The sequence below is a fragment of the Xenia sp. Carnegie-2017 genome, unplaced genomic scaffold (genome assembly GCF_021976095.1).
Source record: "Xenia sp. Carnegie-2017 unplaced genomic scaffold, XeniaSp_v1 HiC_scaffold_22, whole genome shotgun sequence".
Taxonomy (NCBI): Eukaryota; Metazoa; Cnidaria; class Anthozoa; order Malacalcyonacea; family Xeniidae; genus Xenia; species Xenia sp. Carnegie-2017.
In genome coordinates this window covers 13,170,017-13,194,981 of record NW_025813485.1, presented here as the reverse complement: position 1 = coordinate 13,194,981, position 24,965 = coordinate 13,170,017, and the positions used below count along the sequence as shown (strand labels likewise).

The 24,965-nt window shown below is 35.0% G+C and overlaps 3 protein-coding genes across 7 annotated transcripts; 2 read left to right on the top strand and 1 right to left on the bottom strand.

Annotated features, from left to right (window-relative positions):
- Positions 1-4,987: 4,987 nt before the first annotated feature.
- On the top strand, positions 4,988-8,496 carry LOC124446297 (E3 ubiquitin-protein ligase rnf168-like). 3 transcript variants are annotated; one of them, XR_006948390.1, is made up of 5 exons: positions 4,988-5,332; positions 5,442-5,512; positions 6,081-6,223; positions 6,295-6,319; positions 8,069-8,496. XR_006948390.1 is itself a non-coding variant. In XM_046997134.1 (3 exons), the coding sequence occupies exons 1-3, from the start codon at positions 5,173-5,175 to the stop codon at positions 6,174-6,176; spliced, it is 327 nt and encodes a 108-aa protein (XP_046853090.1). In that variant the 5' UTR covers positions 4,995-5,172; the 3' UTR covers positions 6,177-6,413. The 3 variants fall into 3 exon arrangements, 1 of the variants encoding a protein (XP_046853090.1); XR_006948391.1 differs by lacking the exon at positions 6,295-6,319 and having other exon boundaries at positions 4,989-5,332; XM_046997134.1 differs by lacking the exon at positions 8,069-8,496 and having other exon boundaries at positions 4,995-5,332; positions 6,081-6,413.
- LOC124446294 (proline-, glutamic acid- and leucine-rich protein 1-like) lies at positions 7,926-18,473 on the bottom strand. 3 transcript variants are annotated; one of them, XR_006948389.1, is made up of 21 exons: positions 18,361-18,473; positions 18,147-18,205; positions 17,207-17,312; positions 17,026-17,100; positions 16,296-16,373; positions 15,001-15,072; positions 14,378-14,437; positions 14,108-14,264; positions 13,547-13,673; positions 13,302-13,395; positions 13,007-13,101; positions 12,087-12,197; positions 11,857-11,995; positions 11,501-11,548; positions 11,357-11,402; positions 10,545-10,601; positions 10,401-10,456; positions 9,887-10,102; positions 9,002-9,676; positions 8,648-8,860; positions 7,926-8,160 (listed from the first exon to the last, which is right to left on the bottom strand). XR_006948389.1 is itself a non-coding variant. In XM_046997131.1 (21 exons), the coding sequence occupies exons 1-20, from the start codon at positions 18,463-18,465 to the stop codon at positions 8,804-8,806; spliced, it is 2,433 nt and encodes an 810-aa protein (XP_046853087.1). In that variant the 5' UTR covers positions 18,466-18,473; the 3' UTR covers positions 8,286-8,724. The 3 variants fall into 3 exon arrangements, 2 of the variants coding, with proteins under 2 accessions (XP_046853087.1, XP_046853088.1); XM_046997131.1 differs by lacking the exon at positions 7,926-8,160 and having other exon boundaries at positions 8,286-8,724; positions 8,804-8,860; XM_046997132.1 differs by lacking the exon at positions 7,926-8,160 and having other exon boundaries at positions 8,286-8,860; positions 10,545-10,598.
- A 1,773-nt stretch (positions 18,474-20,246) lies between these two features.
- On the top strand, positions 20,247-24,300 carry LOC124446296 (phenylacetaldehyde reductase-like). The gene is made up of 8 exons (XM_046997133.1): positions 20,247-20,556; positions 21,435-21,616; positions 21,865-21,996; positions 22,123-22,208; positions 22,285-22,405; positions 23,092-23,172; positions 23,578-23,699; positions 24,068-24,300. Exons 1-8 carry the CDS (start codon positions 20,315-20,317, stop codon positions 24,188-24,190), a joined length of 1,089 nt encoding a protein of 362 aa, XP_046853089.1. The 5' UTR covers positions 20,247-20,314; the 3' UTR covers positions 24,191-24,300.
- The last annotated feature ends 665 nt before the right edge of the window (positions 24,301-24,965 follow it).

The following is a 24,965-nucleotide window of genomic DNA, read 5'->3' as shown; positions in this document are numbered from 1 at the left end:
TTCTGTTTACTCTCAAATGGACGTAATTAATCTTGAGCCCCGCTGTTTTGTTCACTATCAAATAAAAACTGATGCTTGAAAATGTCTAAAAAATTACGAACAGTCAACAGGATATAAAATGGATTATCACACGAAAAATATCAGACTTACCCAACATGAAGGATAGTGAAAAAAGTTCCGTATACGAGCTCAGATATACAGATCCTCTGTTTTGTTAGTATAAAACACTGGTAATTTGTAAAAATACAACGCTCTTCTTTGAAGTTTTGCGTAAGCGAATATGCAACTCTCATTTGTCCGAACAAATTGGCTACTTTGCCGCAGATATTTTGTTAATTTACGAGTTTCTATTTCAATGCGTCTTTTTAACAGATGGTTGTTGCCACCAAACACGTTTTCCTTTGAAACGGAGAATAATTGAAGGAAAAAAAGACATGCTTATATGAATGAAACTTGCCTTTTAGACTGCCATTAATTGACCATTATCTCAACATCGCATCGTTTATTTTGGACTAAAATGAAACGACGCGGACGCCGAATGAAAAAATACTATTATACGTATTATTTAATTATCGAAACTTGGATCAATTATTTGTATAATGTGATAGACGCTTGATCAATAAGTGGGAGTCTTGGTGACGCTAAAATTTAAGAAATCTAAAAGAAGCCGCGAAAATATTTAACACCATTAATGAATTTATTCTCTTTGGCATGTCCCATACACTCAACGAAAGGGCCCTCCAGTGAAAGACTTCAAATTAAATATGCAATAAAAATCAATCATTGTCGTTTATCGTTCGAAAATTGTTTTCAAAGGCCAAATATTTTCTTCTTTCTTTCTTCTCGAAAGATCGTTTATTTCTTTATCGCGACGCGGTTGATAATTCTGCAATTTTACAAGATTTTTCCCTACTTTTATGTAACTACGCATGTCTTGTTTTGGCCATTTCTCTGTCGTCTTTCAATATTCGTACATCTGGAGCCGAAGCGCAAGGCAGTTCGTATAAATGCCTGTTTTCTTTTTCTGATTGGTTTATTCCTTGTCTTTATCTTTGTGCAATTTGATTGAACGCCCTAGATATTAAGCATCGCTTTACATCATGAAATTATCAGTGGTTATTTTGCATATCACTCCCCGCAGCTTGTCTTATCAAATCATAACATTTACTTCAAAAGCTTCAATCATTTTAGACCTTATCTCGAAACAGTTTAAATAAAAACCTCCAATTATCGGATTGTCACGCTTCGGGATGCAGCTCTTTAAAGTTTGCCCTATCAAATCGTATCGTCTGTATTATATTATGCAAAGCAACTTTGATGTTATCTCTGGAGAATCGAACGCCTCCATAGTTTTCAAATTCGATGACAAGGAAATCCGTTCGCTCAATTTAATGCATACCGCATTTTTTCTTTTCAATGGGCTAGCTTTGACTTTGATAGGAATGATAGCTATAATTACATTTACTCACAAAGGCGTCGAAATATCTCAAACAATGAGAGCACGCAACCAAATGCAAGCATGCTTACATCAAGGAATAGAAAGTCAACCAACATTAATGAGCCTGCAGTCAGCAATAATTGCAATTACACAATACTGTATGTGTAAAAATTATCATGCCCGCATATGTGACTGTAAAAGTTCTTAATAGCGATATTTGTGAAATATTTTTAAGTGACTGTTTACATGAGTCCTACGTGAGCCTTTCCAGGCGAGATACTGCAAGCCACTATAAATCCATACTAAAATTGGTTTACATGAGAGGTCGGCTAGCTCTATCAGACGAAATCACGGTTTTGACTACCCAAGAGAGACGTAGGGATGAAAGTTTCCAGTTCATGTTAAAGCCTAGTTCTCATTCATCGCAAATCGTCGGCGATAGAGCTGTTACGACGTCGGCGAGCGCTTACGATCATCGAGGACGCATTGAAAATTGTTTTGCAGATTTTTTATGACGGTCGTCGAACATCGGAACTGCCATCGCAAGTTGTGTCTTGCGATCACCGCCGATCATTGCCGAGTGCCACTTGCTTCAAACAAGCAGCAGGTGAGTCTGGCAAATTCGGCGACAACTTACATTAAAAACAATTGAGGCTGCACTGATATTTTCAACTTTAGATTAAAAGATGCAATTTTAGTATGAATATTAAAGCGCGTTGCTTTGTATATCATCGCCGATATTTATGAGAATCTTTCGCGCATTGGCTATCACCGACCATCGGCGATAAACGTTGCTGATTCTAGCGACGCTTTGCGATGAATGAGAACTAGGTAAGGGCTAGCGCTCCCTGTGCAGGCCTGAAAATTCAACAACTACGCAAGCGATTAAGCATCATTTTTTAGCTATGGTACAACAAAAGACTGCTTACACGCAAAGCCCAATTCTTGACGTAAACAGCCCCTAAATAAACACAACTTTAGATTAAATTTTATTTGGTAGACTCACTCAGGAAGCGGATTCACCTGTTATGTTGACTGATGCATATTGAGCGCCTCAGGTTGGGGGTATCTCGAAGTTTCATCAAAAGATAAAAAATTTCTACACACATCTTTGGCCATCATTTCTTGCGCTATATAGTTCATGCAGAATACTCAGTTAAATTCTTAAGTTGGAAACTAGTTCTACTAATAAATTTATTGTAGTAATAATATGGTTGCCTCAGGATTTGTCATCATAGGGACGTTTACTGACGTATTTCCCTCATCATAGGGAAGAGGGATATTTATTCCTCATTAATACATGCATTCATTAGGGACTTTTAGACTAAACATCCCTCATCAATATTAAAATACGCCTTGCTTCCAAATTTTATTCTCGTTGCCTGTAGAAATTGCTTCAGCTTGCTTCTTATTTTCCATGGCTGAATCATTTTCAATTTTGGTGAATGGAAAAAGTTAATAGCAGTATGTCTCTGGCATATCGATTGAACTCATGCACACTGCATGGAGGGCAAGTTTACGAAGTCAAAAGTCCTCTTGTTTGGACTGTTAAATCGTCCATACTTGAGTCGCAAGTAAATCTTTCTCAATTTTAATCAAAATCGAGCCACTCGTTAGTACAAGCCTTAGTTCGTTTTTGCTCAACAGTTTATGTCGTCGAGTGGTAAAGGAATCGTCCTTCCATTGCGTCAGCAACAAAATAAATTGCCACTAACTTATGAAAACCAATGACAACAGCTTCAACGATAACTAAACTACCCTATGTATTTGCAAACAAAATTAATCAAGTTTACTGAACCAATTCAACAAAAAAATTCACAATCAAATGGTTTGATATTCAGCCAAGCGTTAAATAGTTTTGGCAAATGGAAACGATATACTACTTTCGCTCGGTTTGCGGGACATTTAAACACTAAAGGCTCTTTTCAAATGCTTTTGGCAGCTTGCAGTCTGTTCGCGATCAAAAATTTGTTCAATTAATTTAACTATGCTGCAAGTCATGGTAATCTCGCTGCGAGTAACTTAGGCACTCGCAGCGAGCTGCGTTTTGCGATTGGATCTTTTCCTGAAAGGATGCGTTCACTTTGCATCTTTTCCTGCTAGGATTAAGAATGGAATGCCGCAAATAACACACAATTATGCACTCATAATCACTTGAGAATTCCTAGAATACCAAGAAATTTTGAGCGTTTACAATCGATACTTTCTTATATAAATATCTCATATAAAACTCTCTTGCAACCGTTGCCACCGGTGCCAGTGCTTGCATTCTACACGCAAGGCACCGGTTGTGATCGTATCGATCTTTTGTGACGTACCAAAACAGATGTTTTACGTGGAATTTCATTAGATTTCACGCAGAAAAGGACTCAAAAACGGTGCAATAATTAGCGCCTGTTTGAGTGCCTGCTATTTCAAAGGCCGTGCTTGCTACTGAGAAGTAGTAAAGACAAAAAACTTGTGTACGTGGTTGAATCAAAATGAATGATATGAAATGAAAACTTAGCTCCTACATCCCCCAAACTTGCGAATATTGTTTTGTTTTTGCCACATAAAAATACTAATCAAATTACAAGTTACTTGTTTCATTTCCATATTTTAATACATTTGTATCCAGGCTCTTTATCTTTTCTCATCATTTTATTCTTGAAACAGTCCATGTGCAGAAAATTCAGACAAGGTCGTCAAACTTTTTTTTCAACACAGGTATTACCATCGAAACCTTCTTTGTAAGGTATCTCAAAAGCATGAATGTATGCTGGTCAGATCTAATTTTAGTAAAATGTGTAAAAATAATTGAATACTTGCTTTGCGTGCCCTAAACAGATTGCGAAAGAGAGTGTTATTTACACCAAATGCATGGCACTTGACAAGTCTGCGGAATTATCGAGAATAAAAAGCAAGTTTTTCAACTGCATCCATACGTAACACATATTATATATTTGTTTAGAATTTCTGACATAAAAATGATGCTGAACAAAAATGGTTATTTTACGTGTATAGACTTCTACAATGACACTACTAAATCAAAGAAAAAGGAAAAAGGTTAAAGAAAAAAAAAATTTTTGTCGCCATCACTCATCATGGCTTTGTCACTAATGTTATGAAGAGCAAAAATAATGAAAAATATAAAATGAATTAAATGGAGCGAAAAATGATGAAATATCAATGAACTGAAACAAAATAATGACAAAAATCAAATATCTATTACATCGAACGAAAAATAATGAAAAATCACTCAAATGTAACAAAAAATATAAAAAAATCATCAAATCAATGAAATGGTACGAAAAATTATGAAAAATCACCCAAATGGAACGAAAATTATGAAAAAATCATAAAATCAATGAAGTGGAACGAAAAATAATGAAAAGTCGGAGAAAAATCACTCAAATATAACGAAAATAATGCAAAATTTATCTGTCAGTGTCTGTGAAAGCCTCGTCATAGCGTAAGTCGTCTGTATGTGGTATATATGAAATGAATGCATAATGCATTGCAGGTCAAAAATCTAAGAGAAATTTTAAGAGTAATTTTTGGCGGGCGCCGGAAACAAAAAACAAAATAATATAACATTTACAACATGGCTGACAAGAAAGCACCTTTCCACATTCGGCATCGGATTATAAATGTGGTATTTGCTTGATGCTACTGATAGAACCTGTGGTTTTACCTTGTAAACATGAAATGTGTAGAACGTGCTTTCAAAAGAATGTCGCAGAAGCTAATTTCTTATGTCCAATGTGCAGAAAACGCATATCCAGTTGGGCACGAAGGTCCATGAGAGAAGAACATTGGTGGATCAAAATAGATGGGATCAGATTCAAAAATTGTTTCCCGAAAAATGCCACAAGAGATTACGTTCTAATGGCGATGATGAGAGTGACGATGAATGTATATGTTACAGTTTACTTTTACTTTACTTGGTTTTGTAATGATACTTCATGTTTGTATTTATATCGTTTCTTGCTAATGATTTTGATCGACTATTGATTTCACTCAGGTCCACCAGTTAAGCGAGTTTTAGCAAAGTGTGGTGAATTGCGACAAGAATATGAAGAGGAAATCAAAAAAGTAAATAATTTTTTGTAACGATACCACGTAAAATGAATAATGGCTTAGTTGGTCATTTTTTAGGAAAATTTTTAAAAATCCTTCAATAAAGTAAATGGTTTGAACCTGGGAGTATCATTACATGTTTGTAAATGTAGATCGTCCAGGTTGGTATAGTCAACAATAACAAAAACAGTCCTTCTCAGGACTATACCAATCTGGATGATCTACATTTACAAACATGTAAATCCTTCAATGTTATTTATAAAGTAATTAAAGTAAATGGTTTGAACCCGGGAGTATGGTAACATGTTTGTGGATGTAGATCATCCAGGTTAGTAGAGTTCTGAGAAGGACTCTATTATATTGTTGATATTTCTATAGTGAATAACAGTGGTAATGTGGAACTATATCCATTGATGAATAAAGAAAGCTCATTTTTGAACATCCATGAAGGACATTCAAAAACCCTTTATGGATTTTATATAACACTCTGTAGTTTTCTTTGTTTATGTTATAGTTATCAGTTTTCTTTTCGTATTATACATATGTATAAACTACTTTTGTTAAACTATTTAAATTTTTGAAGATCAGAGAAAGAAAGGAAAAAGAGGAGGAAGCAAGTAAAAATCTTATAATAAAATACTCAAAGAACAGAATCAACAATGGCAACAACAGATTGTGAATGAAAGATTGCCAAGTCAACTGTCCATGGATTCAGCACTTAAAAAAGTGAGCAGTCAATTAAATATACTGCATATAATTATTATTAAGTATAAGCTGAAGTTGATTTCTTCATATAGGCAAGAATAGGGAAAAAATCCAAAGGTAAGAAGCAGGGAATAAACACTTTACACCAATATTTTTCTTCAACACAAACTATTGAAAATAGTAAGTGTCCTATATTAATTGCCCACTTATTAGTTTACACTGATCTGATAATAGACTGGATATAGCTTCTATAGTGAAGCCTAATTATATCAAAACTTTACAAATTACTATAGAAATGTATGGCGGATAACGTTTACATACAAGGATTTTCGAATATTTAAGGCATTTCGTGACCTTTACTAATCTCAAACATCTGTCATGGATAAAACAAGTTATGTTAATCAATTTGACATCAAAATGATACCAATATCGGCAAAATATCGGCGTGTTCAATTGAAAATTGCGCGTAAGAATTTTGATCGTTGCAAAGGCAAGATAATTCACAGCTCATTTGTTCAGAGGCAGTTATGATCTAGAATGAGTTTCGATGCTTAAAATTCGTTTTGTACCTTTTTATCATTTTTATTATCTAGACATTGTTTTATGTAACTTTTGCCATGACTTCATTAGCTGGTCTTGTTGTAGGAAAAGACAAATTTACTAAGCTCTATTCTTTATTATTTTACAGATATAATTTAATCACCACTAATACATTTGGACATGGCCTTCATCAATGAGTGAGTATAGTTGTTATTGACATAACATGTGCATCAATTGCATTGTATACAAGGATTCAGCAACAGAAATTGTATTTCCGTGAAATAAACTACCATCAGAAGCTGAAAACACCCTACTGCCTTGTTTCATGTTGATAAAAACAATAGCTGTTGGTTTGAAACAAATTACTTCTGTTTGTAGACAAAATATATGCTGTGATGATTATCAAAATTATAGTAGTGCACACTGCTTTTCCATTGTTTCTGAATTTAAAGTGATTGCAAAACCATACATGGCTAATTTTATAGGCAGATGCTGCCAAAGAAAACCACCTGCCCTACTTATTAAGAAGCTGTTGGTTGAAAAAATTACTACAGTGAATCTGCTTTCCTGTCTTTAAAAGACATGAGTACTTTGATTCAAACCAACAGCTATTGTTATTCAAGTATGCAGTAAAATAGAAAGGTGCTTTTAACTTTAGATGGCAGTTTACCACATGGGAATACAATTCCTGATGCTTATAGACTGCAATTGATAAAAATGTTGGATACTTTTGTCAATAACAACCATATGGCTATATACAAATGCTACAGCAAGGTGTGGTGATTGTATTATTTTATAAAATATAAACAGAAATGAAAATAAGAATAAAGAGAAAGAAAGCTTAGTAAATTTGTCTTGTTCCTACAACAACAGTACCCAGCTAATGAAGTCATGGCAAAAGTTACATAAAACAATGTCTAGATAATAAACTAAACTTTTTAAGCATCGAAACTCATTCTAGATCATAACTGCCTCTGAACTTGAAAATGAGCTGCTTGCAACGATGCAAATTGATTCGCAATTTTCAATTGATGATATTTTGCAGATATTGGTATCATTTTGATGTCAAATTGATTAACATAACTTGTTTTATCCATGAAGATTAATAAAAGGTCACAAAATGCCTTTATTGAAAATCCTTGTAATTATCCGCCATACATTTCTATAGTAATTTGTATTTTTGTGGTACCCGGAAGTGCATTTTGCACATATAATTAGGCTTCACTTTTGCTACCTATAGAAGCTATATCCAGTCTATTATCAGATCAGTGATTAGTTTAGTATTATATAGTTATTTGTCTGACACTATCTGTGGAACTATTTCAGGTAGTCCTTCAACAGAAGGCCACCAGCAAGACAGTGATTATAAATTTGCACTAAATCTGCAAAAAAAGTTGGACAATGAGGCAAATCCTCCTCTAAAACGGGATGAATATCTCTTGAGATCATCAGGACGTAATATCAAAAAAATAAAAGCAATGGATTAAAATAGCAGTATTGTACCTGCAAAATAATGCTATAAAAGATTAAGTGACAATGATGTCGATGGTGACAGGATTGACAATGAGTTCAACTTTACGGTTTTACTATTTACATTGATGTTGTTTTTTTTCTTGTTCTTTTAAAACACTTTATGTCTCATAATTATGAGCTTAAAGTAATGGAAGCTGCTAGCGGTAACTTTAAGGAAGGATAAATTAAAGACTTATTACCTATGGATAACATGGACCTAGTAATGATAACATGAACGTTAAGATTTGTTGGTGATGTATGTTGTAGTTATGTTTCCATAATGCGATCATTGAATGAAATTGTTCTGTTCAATGAAAAGGTCGTATGGGTTGAGAAATTTCCTGCCATTTCTTAGCCATGCTCAAATCAAACCTTCATTTTGCTAAAACTTACCTACAATTTTGATCAAGGGAACATTGTTTTCTTGTCCATTAATTTAAACCAGCTTTTCACCTGTGACCTTACCCACTCTGTCCATTGTATTTATATAAAACAACAGTAAACGCAAGAAAAGTGAAATTGACCAAAATCCACTTTTATGAAAATCACCTAATCTGGAACTGAATCAATAAATGAACAAATCATCTCAGCAGCCATGGTTTCATCCTGCAAACAGAAATTAAGAATTTCTACATAAGGGATAACCACCCTAAGATAATCACCATACGTAGGATAATCAACTTATGTTAATCACATTATGAACATAGAGAAATGATAAATAGGATCCGCGACGATGTCACACATTACCTCTGTCAATTTTAACATTTCTTCTTCGTTATGTTTTGTTGATTTTATAAAAGCATCATAGCTTCGGGAGCCATCTTTGACGCCTTGGTTAGCTTCATTTAAAGTCTTGCGCCTTTTTAATGGAGGATCCAACTCATTACTGGCAATATCTGCACTTGCTGTTTGTACATTAACGCTGCATTCATTCGAAGATTCTTTGTTTGAATTAAACACGATGTCGATGTCCTTTTCAGTTGCATGTTCTGTTGATACATCAAAATTAACGTCATCTGTCCGGCCAAAGTTCTCTCGATTACCTCTATCGTGTATCTCATCATTTGCTATTTTCGTTGCCTGATCATCGATTACTTCATTAGTAACTCCAGTAATTGTGCTGTTATCACCAATGTTATTTTGTGAGCTATCGCTTGCAGCATTACATGACACAGTTGAACTTCTCTCTGCCAAATTGAATGAATCATTTGCCTGAAAATAAGTTTGTTTTTCCTGATCGATCACACTTGTTTCTTCGCTCACACTACCATTACGACTAATGGCTGTAACAGTGGCATCCGTCATCGCTTCTGCTCGAGTGTTTTGATCGTCTACATTATGAAAATGTCTTGATAAGACAGGAACACGGGGATGAATAAGAGTTTGACAGAACATTTGCGCTTCGAAACAAAATCTTGAAACCTTAAAACAAAAAATGAAAGTACCAAATGTGAATGAACATTGTGATTAAGACATTGAAAACTACATTCAATGTTGTCAACATGTGTAGCAGTCATTTCTGAAGGAATTGAGGATGACAAGAACTTTCATCTAATCTGCTCCAATGTTTACGGCAGCGTATTTCTATCGGTTGAGCAAAATGAAATGTAGTGAAAGTATTAAGCAGGCCACCTCAATGTCTTCATCCTGTGTTCCATGACTGAAGATAAGAATTGCGTGCTGTAAAGGCGGTGGATTTCGTGGATCATGATGATACAGTAAACTCTTAAGTACGCTATACAACATCTTCCGACATTCTGGTGAGGAATATGGCACTGGATAGTAAGATTGAGAATTTGAAACTTGCTGGCACTCCAGGAGAAGCCCGACAACGAAAATCTGTATTTCCTTTAGACAAAAAAAACGAAAACTCGTTTCATACTAATGCCCGTTTCGAACGTCGCATTTACATGAGCCGAATGCATTAAAAACAAAAGAAAATTAGATAAAATTCCTCATTATCTTTTGTTTTAAATGCATTCGGCTAATGTAAAATACAACGTATGAAACAGGCCTAAACGCAGTAACCAAAAGATTTAGTTCCCTGCGTCATTATGCAAAAACTCGTGAAAAGCTTGTTGCAGGACATATTAGTGCAAGCAGGTCAAAATTCACGAGAGGATATTACATTTGCACGGGACTTTACCTTCATGATATTAACAGGAATGTCCAAGCTTCCTTTCAAAATTATCGTATTTAACGCTGGGAAAAACATCACAATAAATTATTATGCATAATAAAACTTATGGTAAACAAAAGTTTGCGCCTTTAAAAAAGCATTCATACAGACCTCGTAAACCAGAATAGCATAAATGTTCGTTTGCATGGTAGTTGGTTTTTTGCTCTGCTACAGAGAAACAAAAAATACAATTATTTTAAAACACCAAAAATTGCAATGCCAACTGCAACTATGATTTTAATAGCTAGAAAGCATATTTTCTATGTCCTTCGAGCATTATCATTCTATAAACACGCAAGATGAAGTAATATAGGCATTTGACAGTAAATAGAAGGGAGTATTGGGGTTATTTATTGTATAATTCATTATTACAACAGTGGCCGCCCAAAGGCCAATTTACATGAAAATTACTCGATTTCTACATCAGACACAATTCTGTATATTTAACAATAATTGAATTTGACTGAACATGTTATCAAAAATCATTTAGTCCAAGGTCAATGTTATGGAAGCGGAAGTGAGGCCAACTTCCTCGCTTTTTTAGTGTTTTTCCGCATACTTTTTGTTCAAAAGCTTTCGCAAATCGTTTTTAGAAACTGCAGCAAATCCATGGGCAAACCTCGCTTTCATTTGACTTTTTTCCAACAGGCTTTTAATAGCGTCAACAATTATTGTAGAAACTATTCTTTGTAGATATGACGTCATAACTACAAATACAAGGAATTATTCGCAGATAGTTGACGAATCAAAACCGAAATTGTTAATGTAGTGAATGATACCCATTAAATATTTCATCATGAAGAACGTAGGTATGGTCTTGCTAAATCATGAAATGATCATTGCTAAGAAGTACGAGAGGTCGATGGTCACAGATGGATTTCATGAACTCTCTAAGCAAGATACAGAATTGACTGAAAACCTACTTTGTCTAAGTTGCGTCACATCATCTTGAATGCGTTTCCGTTTCGCCTGCAAGTAGTCGGTTATTTTCGAAAATCGTCATACTACTTTTTTACTAAATGTGATCAAACATTGAAAGTAATTGGTGATAGAAAAATCCTGCAAACCTTTTTTCCATGTAATGACGTCTTCGATGATGTTGGGGCCGCAAGAAGCTGCATAAAGGATGACATACAACATAATGTTTTCTTATTCTTGCGTACAGCACGCAAGAATCAGAAAATAAGTTTACAAAAAACTTTGCCGTGGTTGGTAAATACAATAAAATAACTGAAAAGATAGTTAAAACATCTTCCTTCTAAGATTCTAGCATCGAATATTCCGCTATGCAAGAGGTGGAAATGTTTCACCAACTAAAGTACCATTCTCGATGGAACAGAAACATGAGGTAAAGGGTTCGGTTTCTACTGAAAGCTGCTCAGAAACGATGTATTAATGACTGGAATTACCATATTTTTCCTACCTTGGTGGTATTTACAACTGGTTTAACGTCGTCTAGAACATGCGAAATGATTTTCTTCACCAGTCCAGTATTTTCACCCACAGATGACGTCACATGCACTAGATATTCCAGACACTCATAGATGACAGAGCGGAGTTTGCTACAAATGGTATAAAATACACAATGTATGTGTGTTCATGAATCTCAAATTTGCAAGAAACAACAGAAGAAATGTCTTAGTGTTCCCTCACCCATACTCTTGTTGAGAACCATATTTTTTTTCTTCGGACTCAGTCCACGACAACTCAGAAAAAAGGATCCTCGCGATTTGCTGATGATACGGTAGTAAATTCATTCCACAGCTATAATAAATTATATAATCTCCGCGATTAGTTATAAACGTAAGTTATAAAGAGCTTCAATCAAAACAACAATTGTCGAGTGCATATTTTTTTAATAGAGGCAAGTTTTCTCAAAGATCTCTAATCAATTCAAAAGTCTTTGAAGGAACCATTCTGCTTTTCTAACAACCAACATTTTCGCATGATCACACGTACTATGGAAAATATTCAGCGTAAGGTTGCATAGACGTGTGTACTGGTGGACACAAATGGTGGTCAGCGTAAGGTTGCATAGACGTGTGTACTGGTGGACACAAATGGTGGTCAGCGTAAGGTTGCATAGACGTGTACTGGTGGACAAAAATGGTGGTCAGCGTAAGGTTGCATAGACGTGTGTACTGGTGGACACGAATAGTGGTCAGCGTAAGGTTGCATAGACGTGTGTACTGGTGGACACAAATGGTGGTCAGCGTAAGGTTGCATAGACGTGTGTACTGGTGGACACAAATGGTGGTCAAGTGGAACGCAAGTTAATGAATTGGTAGTCAAACGAAATATGATTTCTGATGTAGTCATGCAGATATAGATGATCACGTAAGAAATCCAGTAACACATTCTTCATCAAATTAAGTTGACTAATAATGATTAGCGTTTACTGCAAAGTGTTAACACATAAAAACATAATCTGCTCACAATGCAACAAGACGGCTAGTAGCCTGCATCAAGTGTTCATGAATAGCACAAAAAGACACCTACGTTTTAAGCTATGATGAAAATATGAGCTAAACTCACATTACACAACACAAGAAAAATGATTTCACCATGCCTACCATAAGATAAGCGAGGATAGGAATTTAACCGTCGACTCATGTATTGCAGCGATATAAAACTTTAATAAAACAGATTCCAAAGCCATGTTATTTTTCTACAAAAAAAGAAAAACACGTTTTCATATTTTTTTATAAGTTGTTGTGATAAGTAGCAATATATGTTCTGTTTTCCCCTGATATTATTCAAAACAAAGTGTTGTTTTCTTTTGTAGTCAATTTTCAAATCTAGCAATGGAATAACTACAACAGAGTTATCACACGATGTGCAAAAAGAAGCTTAGTGGGGCTCACTTACGACTGTCTTGGCGTTGACAGCAAGGATTTTTTCGATGATTTTTGAAGTTAAATCCAATGGGATGTTGACTGATTTTGCTTGAGAAAAACTATTTCTATGAACAATAAAATTAACAAAAATGAAAACACTTAAAAATGATTAGGCGTACGAGAGCAATGTAAGTTAAAGACCGGAAATCAATGGAAACAGGGAAATAGGTTTATTAAAGTTGTACCATCCATTTTGATGCCTGTATTCGACAATACCTGAGCATTAAATCCAAACAATTTAGTAAAATTTGAATTCGCAAAATGCATGTTTCGGTTCTTTGAGGTTCAACCAAAGAGATTTTTTTCAACTGCAGCACGTCAGAATCTATCTTGAGTAAGGGACCTTAAAAATTATTACGAATGATTTTATAAAGCACTGTCTTCTTGTTTTATAGATCTTAACTCTCTCAAAGCCTTGAAACTCTTGAAATAATATAATATAGCCCCTCACAAATCTTTATACTTCACGAAAAAGTTAAAATTAATTAAAATCGTCAATCTTCCTTTAAATCTTTGACTCCAGCCTAATACTATGTAATACCTTTATGTATCTTAGTTATTTCGAATTATAAAATCATAAAGAAACACAATGTTGTAAATAATTTCACAATAACACTGATTTTAGGATTTCGTTAGTAGCATGATATATTGCCCTATCCAATTAGATTACAAGTACTCTTTTATCTTGAGTACGTACTTTCTACTGAAATTTGTATTGAAATTTGTATTACTTATTAATATATTTGAGCTCGCAAAACCTCTTGAGCACATAAATACCTGTTTCATACGTGCTGTATAGTTCCCCTATAATATCTAACAAGGTGCTTAATATTTTCTTCCATTGCATCTCCCAAGCTAAAGTCTGTTTATCTCCACCACCGGAGACTTGCACAACACCACATCTTGGTAAAATGGCAAAACAGCGACATGCTTCCTAAATGCAAGGAGTCGCAACAAAAGTTTAATTAATTGTTGAAAACACTATTTTGTGCAATACATGCAATTTGTACTTTTTTATTACTCTACGCCTGTGTAAGAGCGACTGACCTGTATTAGAGTCCAGTCCCCAGAGTCAAATATATCGAAAATAAGAGATTCCACACGCTTCTACAAGAAAACGAGATTAAATTAAACATGAGTATAAAGGACGAAAGAATTTTGTTAAATTACAATGTAAGTAATATTAAAATCGTGGCCAGAGATTTGCCAGGCGGAAAGCGAATTCTCAATATGAACATAACAGCCCAACATAAGACTTTTAAAAAAGCCATCACAATAATAAAATAGAGAAAGATTTCTCCTCCGACAATTATGACCTTATGATTCATGAAAGCCTTCTTATATCCAAACTTAAGCCCTCTCTTAACACCCAAGGCAACTCAATCCCCCTTCACCTTCTTTAAAATATACCCATTTTCACTTAATTCCGTCATCTAAACTTCCTACTCCCCTCACATGTAATTTAACACCCTGTAATATATGCTTGTATTTAAAACTTCGTGTATATAATTTATCTCAAATAATCTGAAGATGTCTTAAGTTAAAGACGAAACGTTATTAATAAATCTTTCTCTATTTTATTATTGTGATGGCTTTTTTAAAAGTCTTATGTTGGGCTGTTATGTTCATATTGTAAGTAATATTAAAAGTTGCGAAATTAATAAACCTACAGCAAACGAAGCAGAAGCTCCAGGATAAAACTGAACGCACGCTTTTAAAACAATTAGTTGTACTGCAGGATCCTAAAATAAAGCAAGCAAATATACATTCGAAAAATGTTTTAGAAAACGGTTTCTGTCCGATAGAAAAAATGAAACCCAGTTCCACAGGGAAGGCTATTCACAGAGAAGGCAAATTACAAAGAAGAGTGGAGTTAAACAGGTTAGAGAGATCATGCATGCAGAGATTGGAGATCGGTTACACAGGTTACACATGCAGGAGGAAAAGATCATGCATGCAGAGATTGGAGATCGGTTACACAGGTTACACATGCAGGAGGAAAAGATCATGCATGCAGAGATTGAGATCGGTTACACAGGTTACACATGCAGGAGGAAAAGATCATGCATGCAGAGATTGGAGATCGGTCACACAGGTTACACATGCAGGAGGAAAAGATCATGCATGCAGAGATTGGAGATCGGTCACACAGAAAAGACAGGTTACAAATGCAGGAGGAAAAGATCATGCATGCAGAGATTGGAGATCGGTCACACAGGTTACACATGCAGGAGGAAAAGATCATGCATGCAGAGATTGGAGATCGGTTACACAGGTTACACATGCAGGAGGAAAAGATCATGCATGCAGAGATACAGGTTATGCAAGAGGAAAAGATCATGCATGCAGAGATTGGAAATCGGTTACACAGGTTACACATGCAGGAGGAAAAGATCATGCATGCAGAAATACATGCAGGAGGAAAAGATCATGCATGCAGAGATTGGAGATCGGTTACACAGGTTACACATGCAGGAGGAAAAGATCATGCATGCAGAGGACACACACAGCAGGTTGCAGGAGGAAAAGATCATGCATGCAGAGATTGGAGATCGGTCACACAGAAAAGACAGGTTACAAATGCAGGAGGAGAAGATCATGCATGCAGAGATTGGAGATCGGTCACACAGAAAAGACAGGTTACAAATGCAGGAGGAAAAGATCATGAAGAACAAACAGGTTGTTGACTGGCTATACAGGAAATACTAGCGGCACACTGTACACGTTACACAGGACAAAAATATCATAAAGGAATGACTTACATCGTTGGAGACACGACACACGACATGCAAGCTACAAAGATCAACGGTTTATATAAAGTAAGGACACACGACAAAAAGAGACAAATCACAAAGTGCTGACAGAAGACAATTGAGAGATTGAACGAGTACCACAACAAACATAAACATAACATAAAAGTAAAAAAACATCAAGCGTTAAAGATCTGAAATCGTTTTTTTCTTACCATCGCTCTAATGCCAACTGCACTGTTTAGGAAGGAAGGAATGAATGTCAAAGATGTTTCCTTCGAGATTTCTGAAAACTAAAACCGATCAATCTTATTAAAAAAAACGATAACAACGTTTTAATCAGAGTCACCGTATCTTCGGGCGTACGACGCACGTATTATAGCTGCGTTTAGTTTAACAAAAAGCATCGCTATTGCAGCTTATAAGATAGTGAAGGTAAAAATGTAGATATTTTAAGTCCTGTGAGTTTCACTTGACGACATTACTATGGATTTCACAGCAGAGATTTCAAAGCAAAAACGAACGTACGTACATGAGATGAATTTCAAATCGAATTATGAATATGATTTGCCGTTAAAAATAGATTAACCATTTGCCGTATTCGCTAAGTACTTTGTCAAACCATTGTAAGACCATCGTAATTTTTAAATTTGTATGGTTCTTAAAGAGACACTCATTCGGTGGCAACACGAGGTCAAAATGAATAGAGGGTCAATCAAGGGGTTGGGGGGGGGGGCATAGAAGTGTTTTAGGGAAGATCATTTTTAGATAATCAGCTTTTGGACTTGCAGTGAGTCAAATACGCAAACCGTTTTATTTGTTAGCGGACGTTAGTGAGATGAAACTTTCGGGGAGGGGGTAAAAATAACTACTGCATCCATCGAATAAGTAATATTTGCAAAACAAAGACGAATTATAAACGAACAGTATAAATGGAAACAAAACCTGAACTGAAAATGTCATAATCTTCTCTAAAACCACAGCAGCATAATTGCAAAGATCAACATTTTCTTTCTCTTGCTAAAAGATTTGAATTGAAATCATTAAGCAACAAAAACTTTAAAGAAGCCAGGGAAATGTGTAAAGCAGCTTAAAGAGGGAACAAACTTATCCTCTAACTAAAAACCTGGAGAATTTGTCCGAGTGATTTGAGCCATGACAAACAGTTTTCAAGAAAAACATCAGTTTGACATTGCTTTACAATTGAGGCGAGCAAGCAAATACCCATCCATCTGCAATGGAAAATTTGAATACAGTGTTAAATATGTATGATTTTACTACATGCCACTCCACATATGCAACTATAACAAATAGTTCCTCAACTGATCCCTGATGAGATAGTATATCATGAAGTATCATGCTTGTTAATTTTGCTGCTGGTTTGTTTCAGAAGTTTTTAGAAGGTATGCATATCAATATGTTACTTTGCTTTAGAGCTATCACAACAACACAAAAAAGTATATAATTTTTTGCATATATATGGAAATATAAGTCAAAAGTTTCCAATTATTTTGAACAGCTGAAAAAATGCATTGATTTATTGAAACACAAAAAGGGAAATTAACTTTTGCATGAGGCATCTATTGAAATAAATGAACAAAAAAACTGATCAAATAGTAACAGGAAAAGGGATGCACATGATGATATCGATAAAGAATCCTTTTGCAAAGGATCTCATCATGGAATAAATATGTCAATATCAAGTGTCTATATACCAGGCAGCCAGAAGAGATTATTGATATGACAGGGAAGTCTAACATTCATATCACTTGAAAAACGGCCAACACTTAGAATTATAGAATTATGTAGAATTATGGTTTGAATCTGGGTTAGTTTTACCATTCACATGTTCAAATTCAAGATGGCATCAACTGTAAAGGTTCACAATTTGACTGTTGGATTAAAATTGTCAAGTACAGAAAATTAAAACAAAATAATAAAGTGGAAGCCGATTCTTTAGTAACAGGAGCGGTGGGGTTGAAACTAGCCCAGCAGCTATTTAACACATCTTAAATCACAATTCATAAATCTTCAAGGCTGAGTTTTAGGTTACCAGGTAAGTTCACCTGTCTTTACGAATACCAAGCATATCATTCATTTCTGCTATCCATTCACACGCAGCTGACTAAAAATATAATCATAAGAAGTTCAGGAAGAATTCACGTCTTTCACTCCAATTCAACTTGAAAGCGCGGAGAGCCTTTATAATGATTAATAGCCGATGGTAGCCCATAGTACTACGGTCTTATAATAAATTCAAAGCTGTAGAAACACTTTTACCTTGTCTTGAAGCATCTGAGAGTGCTCCGCAGTTTCTAAAAGTAAACGGATGCTAGCTTTTCGCGACAAACCACAAGACTTTAACAACACGCTCACGTCCGCCATCTTTAATTTGACCAAACGTTTGCAGTGAAGTGACGTCACTGACTACCATGCTGACAACTGACCAATCAACAGTCCAACCATTGAACTAAACAGATAAATCTATATAACTAAATCTATTATTGTTCAATGGTCTCAACACAGTTTTACCTCATCTCATCTTCCATAAATTATCTAGTCATTGGATGAAATGGATGGTGATGCTCGATGAATGAAAGAAAACAGAGGTTGGAAAAGCAAACTGTACCAATTTTGTAGGAAAGTTTACTGGCATTTCTTTTTCTATAAATTTCCATTCATCACAAACTTTAAACTTCAAAGCCCATTATTTGTCAATCAGGTAATTTAGCTTTTCAACGCAATAAGCGTTACAAGACTTGAAAGCCTTGAAAGAAGGCAAGGAAAATCAACAAAAAAGGACCCTATAGACATATTTATAGAACCATAATAACAACTTTCTAGATCTGAAAATATATTCCTTTAAATCACAAAAAGAAACAGAACATCTATAAAACTAACTAGTTGTAAGAGCTTTAATATATGATGCCTTACATGGCTTGCATGGCTTGAACAAAATGGTTGATGTTCAACAGCCATGCAGTAATTTCGGTTTTGATCAAAATTCAAAAAAGCACACGAGTGATTGAAAGAAAAACTGTTGCTTTAAAAGGTGCCTATCTCAGTGTAAGGAATACAACTTCTTTTAGATAGCTCTTAAGATAGATAGGAAAATCTTAATCACATTTGCAAAATATGTTATAGGTGGAAAATTTTAACTGTTTTTGTCATAACAATACACTTTACGCTTCTAGTAGTAACCAAGAACGAACAAAGAATTGCTTTTATCATATGACAGAGCAGAATTTATCGTATTCATCACAAATAAACAAATAATATCATTGGTCCAATGGTCATAATGGTTTCTCTATTTCATTTATTTATAGTACATAAGGAAATACAGCTAACGTCAATAAGTGTTCTTAGGGTGTTAACCGAGTAAGAACGGATACATTGATAAACTAAAGTATGCACATACTATTTCCTTTATCGTATCTTCGGTTGTCTATTAATATGACTCAACAGACTTATCGCCGGAAGTGACGTAAAGGAGAAAATGCTCGTTTTTTGAGGTATAAACACCCGTATAATAATGCAGAATTTCAATGGGAAATAGCGTCCGAGCAGTTTTATTTTTACAAGTTTTCTTTGATAATTCGCTCAAAAGATGTTGTCAAGCTATACACCTATTCAGCATGCTAAATCTATTTTGCAGTTTTTACGGAAGATTTGCTAAAACAGTTTTAGTGATTACTATAAACTGGTCTAATGAGGCTTTGCAATTGCAAGTGTCCTCCTTTGTACGTCACAACTCCGACGTTGAGTCACTTACTTCTATGCCCGAACGTCTCTTAAAGATAAATTTTGATAGCAGTAAATATTTTATGAAAGAATGTTTTTATGCAGTGCAGTGTTTGAAATTAAATGTAGATTGTCTCATGACACCTGAAATTGTCTCATGACACCTGAAAAATCCCGTTGAGTCACCTGAATGTTTCAGGTGTCATGAGACAATTGCTTAAATTGTCCAGCAAAGTGCGAAGATCATATCTACATTTAATTAGTAAATATTTTACAAATGTTTCTAAAATCGCTTTAACTATCATATACGAACCTTTGGGCTTGATTTTAGTGCTTAATGGCTATTATTTTAATAACGTTAACAGAATGCTGATTGGCTCAAAAGGAAATTCCTCGGTGTTAATATTCTGGAAAAAAATTTTAAAAGTGCTTGGTTATTTACATCAAGTGCATTGGCCATTGGCTATTTAAATGATTCGAATGAGCAACATCTATGATAAACGAACATAAGATGGCTGAAGAGGCAAAGCTTGTTTTAGTTTCAGGAGCGTCAGGATTTGTCGCAAGTCAAATAATTTATCAATTGCTTCAAAGTAATGAGTATCGTGTACGTGGTACAGTACGCGATGTTAATAACGAAAAGAAAACTAAGCCGTTAAAAACGTTGTGTCCAGAGGCGAAATATCCTTTGGAACTGGTGCAGGCCGATCTACTCAATGCTGATTCGTGGTTAAGGTGAGATTTAGAATATCGGCTGCCGAACGCCAAAATACTATTAATACTAGACGTTTAAGTGTGTATGCAGCGTCATGCTTCTAAAAAGCAAATGGCTTTAATTGATAACATCAGTTGCATACATGAGAAAGACAAGAAGGTCATTATTGATTTTTCGACAATGAATTTTGGATTCAACAAATTTTGTTTTGCAAACACTTTACTAGATGAATTTTGTGACGTGCGGCAACTTCTTTTATTACCGTATGTTTAATACATATAAGTTTGTTTGGACACCCCAAGCTAGCAACCTTGAATAGAATTCACCTTTGAATCCTGTTAAGATTTAAATAGTTGGAATGTTGTTAAACAAAAAGAATGATAGAAGGTTAATTTCAAAAATGTTGTTAGATAAGGTCGTTATTGTTTGTAGTTGTTGGTTATAGCGTTGTGCTATCATTCTTTCTGTTAAGATTTATTACACAAATGAATGTCGTTTTCTGCATGCCGTTCATTTGTTTATCTAATAATGGTTTGTATATGATTCAGGAGACTCGGGATGAGGGATGAGCGAACTGTGGCAGCTTCTTCGAATAAGAACTTCTTTGTGGTGTGGCATTTATAATTGCCCACTAGTCTGTGACTGCAGCAGGCACTCTATTGTACATTGATCATTTTTGAGTTAGCTCTCAGTGTGCGATGTAAGAAAATTTGGCTATGTTTTACATGGAAAAAGAACTCACCAGAAAGCTTGGAATGACAATTAAAGTCGTCAACCACAAAATCTGCATAGCTGCAACAATTCCATTGCAATTTAATTAAATGCACATTATAATAATGTTCTGCCTCTTTGACTTTGTGATCGTATTTACACTTTACACATTTTTCATTCTGCGCAGTGCCGTCAAGGATTGCGATTACGTCCTACATGTGGCTTCACCCTTTCCCAACGCTACACCGAAGAATGAAGATGAGATAATCAAACCAGCCGTGGAGGGCACCACAAATGTTTTAGAAGCATGCGCAAAATCCTCAACCGTCAAGAAAGTTGTACTAACGAGTTCGTACGTTGCCATTTCCTGTACGTATTTCCTTCTTTTAAAACTACGCTCTTTTTAATTTATTCAAATCCAGACCACTTCCATATCACTTTGAACTTTCTTTCACGGTAAACATTCTTTTAAACTATTTGAATGATTCTGATATTTTCATCACTTTTGTTGTAGTAGCTCCCTTTCTATATAGCACGTTTTAAGTGGATGAAGACAATGTACACAGCCTATAAACGATTCTTAAAACTTATTCTGGTACTTATATGACAAAATTTAGCTGGACACAAAGATCGCACGGACCGTATCTTCACAGAGGAAGATTGGGCTATCGTAGGGGAATGCTCGGCGTATCAAAAGAGCAAAGCTTTAGCAGAAAAAGCTGCGTGGGATTTCGTGAAGAATCTACCAGGTTGTAATTGACCTCGGCATAGAATGCATTAATAATATATTGAATTAGCGTACATTTTCTGCTTTGAAATCAAATTGAGGAAAAAGAGATTAAGGACGTATAAACATCCAAATAATTTTTTTCTAGATGAGCAGAAATTTGAGTTAGCCACTATAAATCCAGGTTACGTATTCGGACCAGTGTTACACGGCTCAAATTGTACCAGTATGGAGGTGAGCAAAAAATTATTCACTTGAATGTGAATTTTCACTCGTGCAACAAAACACTGAGAATGATTATGTAAAACAGATTCACAAAACGCTGCTACAGAGAGAAATACCAATGCTTGCAAGACTACAATTTCCCTTGTGTGACGTTCGTGATGTTGCAGCTGCACACATAAAATCTCTGACTTTGCCAAATGCCGCTGGTAGGTAATTCGCTTGCATCAAGAGAATAACAATAAAGCTGGTCACATCATTGACAAGCAAAAATAAGCCTTAATGAAGTCATTAAAATTAATATAATAACCAAAGTCACATATGTTAAGTGGCTATATTCATATATGTACACGGTATAAACTTTTCATAGAGTGAATATCACTGACTCTGTTTCAACTTTTCACGGCTAGAGTTGTTATAACGTGGTTCCATGGTTTGATACCCAGGTTTAATCTTTAGGAAAAAAGGGAAAACTGGTTAGAAAGCATTGACTATTTTGCCAAACTAAATTCGTACATTTCACAAAATACCACATATACATGATCAACTTAACTTTTCCTGTAGCTTTAATTGTTTCAAGTCTATTGCGATTTCCCACTTAATTGGAACTCATTTATTAACGGCGTAACCAGCCGGCAAGTTTTAGTTCGGCATTGTAAATTTCAGATCATTTTCATTGCTCATTTCTTTCAAACTCTATTGTTTATGCAGTTAGAGAATACATACAACAGTCAGGCTATGCCACAAGTAATCTTGCCTCTATTACGATGAAACTAATTTATGCTAATCACACAAAACGCAATCAATATATTTCACGTTCTAACTTCGTCCTTGGGTCATGATTACGGTAAACGATGTCAAACAAGTGATCATTTCTTTGTGCTAACGTGTTTAGGAAACAGATTCATCATCAATACGAAAAGTTTATGGATTGGGGAAGTGGCAGAAATATTAAAAAAAGAGTTTTATTCCCAAGGTAAAGTTAAAAATATATTCCAATACAATTGAGTAAACATTAAATTTAACTATCTATTCAAAAAGACTTCGTTGTATGTATTATGAAAATAGTTTTAACAACAGTTGTGATCTTTAATATGTTTAAACAAAACACAACTGTGGATGTTAAACTTTAGTGAATAGGTATAGGTTTAGCTGTGAGACAATTGTAGCTGTGCAGCAACTCAAATTGTGTAACAGCTATGTAATTGTGTTGTGTAACAGCTATAGTTGTGCAAAAACTCTAATTGTGCAACAACTTTAGCTGTGCAACTATAGTGTATGTATGATTTTAAAACCCCGTCATTGGAACATATCTCTGTAAGGTGATTCCAGGCTTTCCAGCCATAATGTGTACTATAAAATTACGTGTTTATTTATATAGGATATAATGTTCCAACACAGTACGCTCCAAATTTCGCCATTCGCTTTAAGTCTTTTTTCGACAAAACTCTTAAGATGATGGTACCATCGCTTGGTAAGACCGTCAGTTTGTCAAATGAAAAGGTACTGGTATTTTCTCTCGTGTTCCCCGTTGTTTTTTCTATACCATGTATATTTTCACAGCATTTTTTATTGTCTCAGACGATAGTGAAGTTGTGCGTGAGAAGTGCACTTTAATCGATCCAACTTTGGGTGACACTGACATGCTTCAACATTTCAACATATATATACAAGAACAAGGGTGCATGTATTGGAGGGAAGGAGGGCTCAGCTTTTCTTCTTTTAAACTTTATGTGTAGTATTGGTGTAAGTAGTTGATGTATATGAGTAGTTGATATATATCAGAGTAGTGGTAACATATGTCAGAGAGCCTCCTTTGTTAAAATTTTGGCAATAAACCTCACTATGTATCCATCTTAATTTCATTGCAGATGATTAAGGAACTTGGTATCACTCCCATTGAAATAGAAAAGACAATCATTGATATGGCGTACAGTTTGATAGACAATGGCTTCATCACAAAGACTAACGAATACCGTGGAAAGAAATCCTAAGAGAAAGAACGCAGTATATAATTTAACTGTTTTAGTCACACACGACTTTTAAAAAAACTATATGTAATCGTTTCCTTATTAAAGCAGTAAAACAATTGAGCAAAATGAAATGTGACAGTTAAATCATCACTTGATCCGCTTTGTCTTTGAATTTTTAGCCACTTTGACTGTGTGGCTCGTCAGTGAGCTAAGTAGAAAGAAATATGTCAGTATGAACGTTAATTGTTCCAGCACTTGAGACGGAAAGGTCTCCGTACGCGCTTTTAGGGTTACTGAATTGATTACTAAACTTTGACACCAATTACAGATTTTTAGACTGGATGGATTTCTATAAATCTAGAGCCAATTTATGGCTACAAGAATGCCTAGAAAGTCTCTTTGGACTGAAGGTAATCTGTAGAGATATAAGCGCTGAGTGTTAATACTTTCATTTCGCGTCCTCATCAGAGATTCTTATAGTGGAGATGCCCAAAGCAAAAACGAAAGTAGTTTGGATAAATTTCAAATGGCTGTGATTTATCTTTAAATTTCGACTATCACGTCGTTTACTTTTGTCGTATTCGCAAAATGCTTTGTGAAACCATTGTAAAACTTGTGCGATCCTAAAAGATACACCATTAAATAAGCAATGTTCCCAACAAAAAAGAAATATTATTTATATAACAAAGAAAGGCATAAATGGAATCAAAACTTAAATAGAAAATGTCATAATTTTCTCTAAATCCACAGCAGCATAATTGCAAAGATCAAAATCTTTGAGCAATTAAGCAAATAG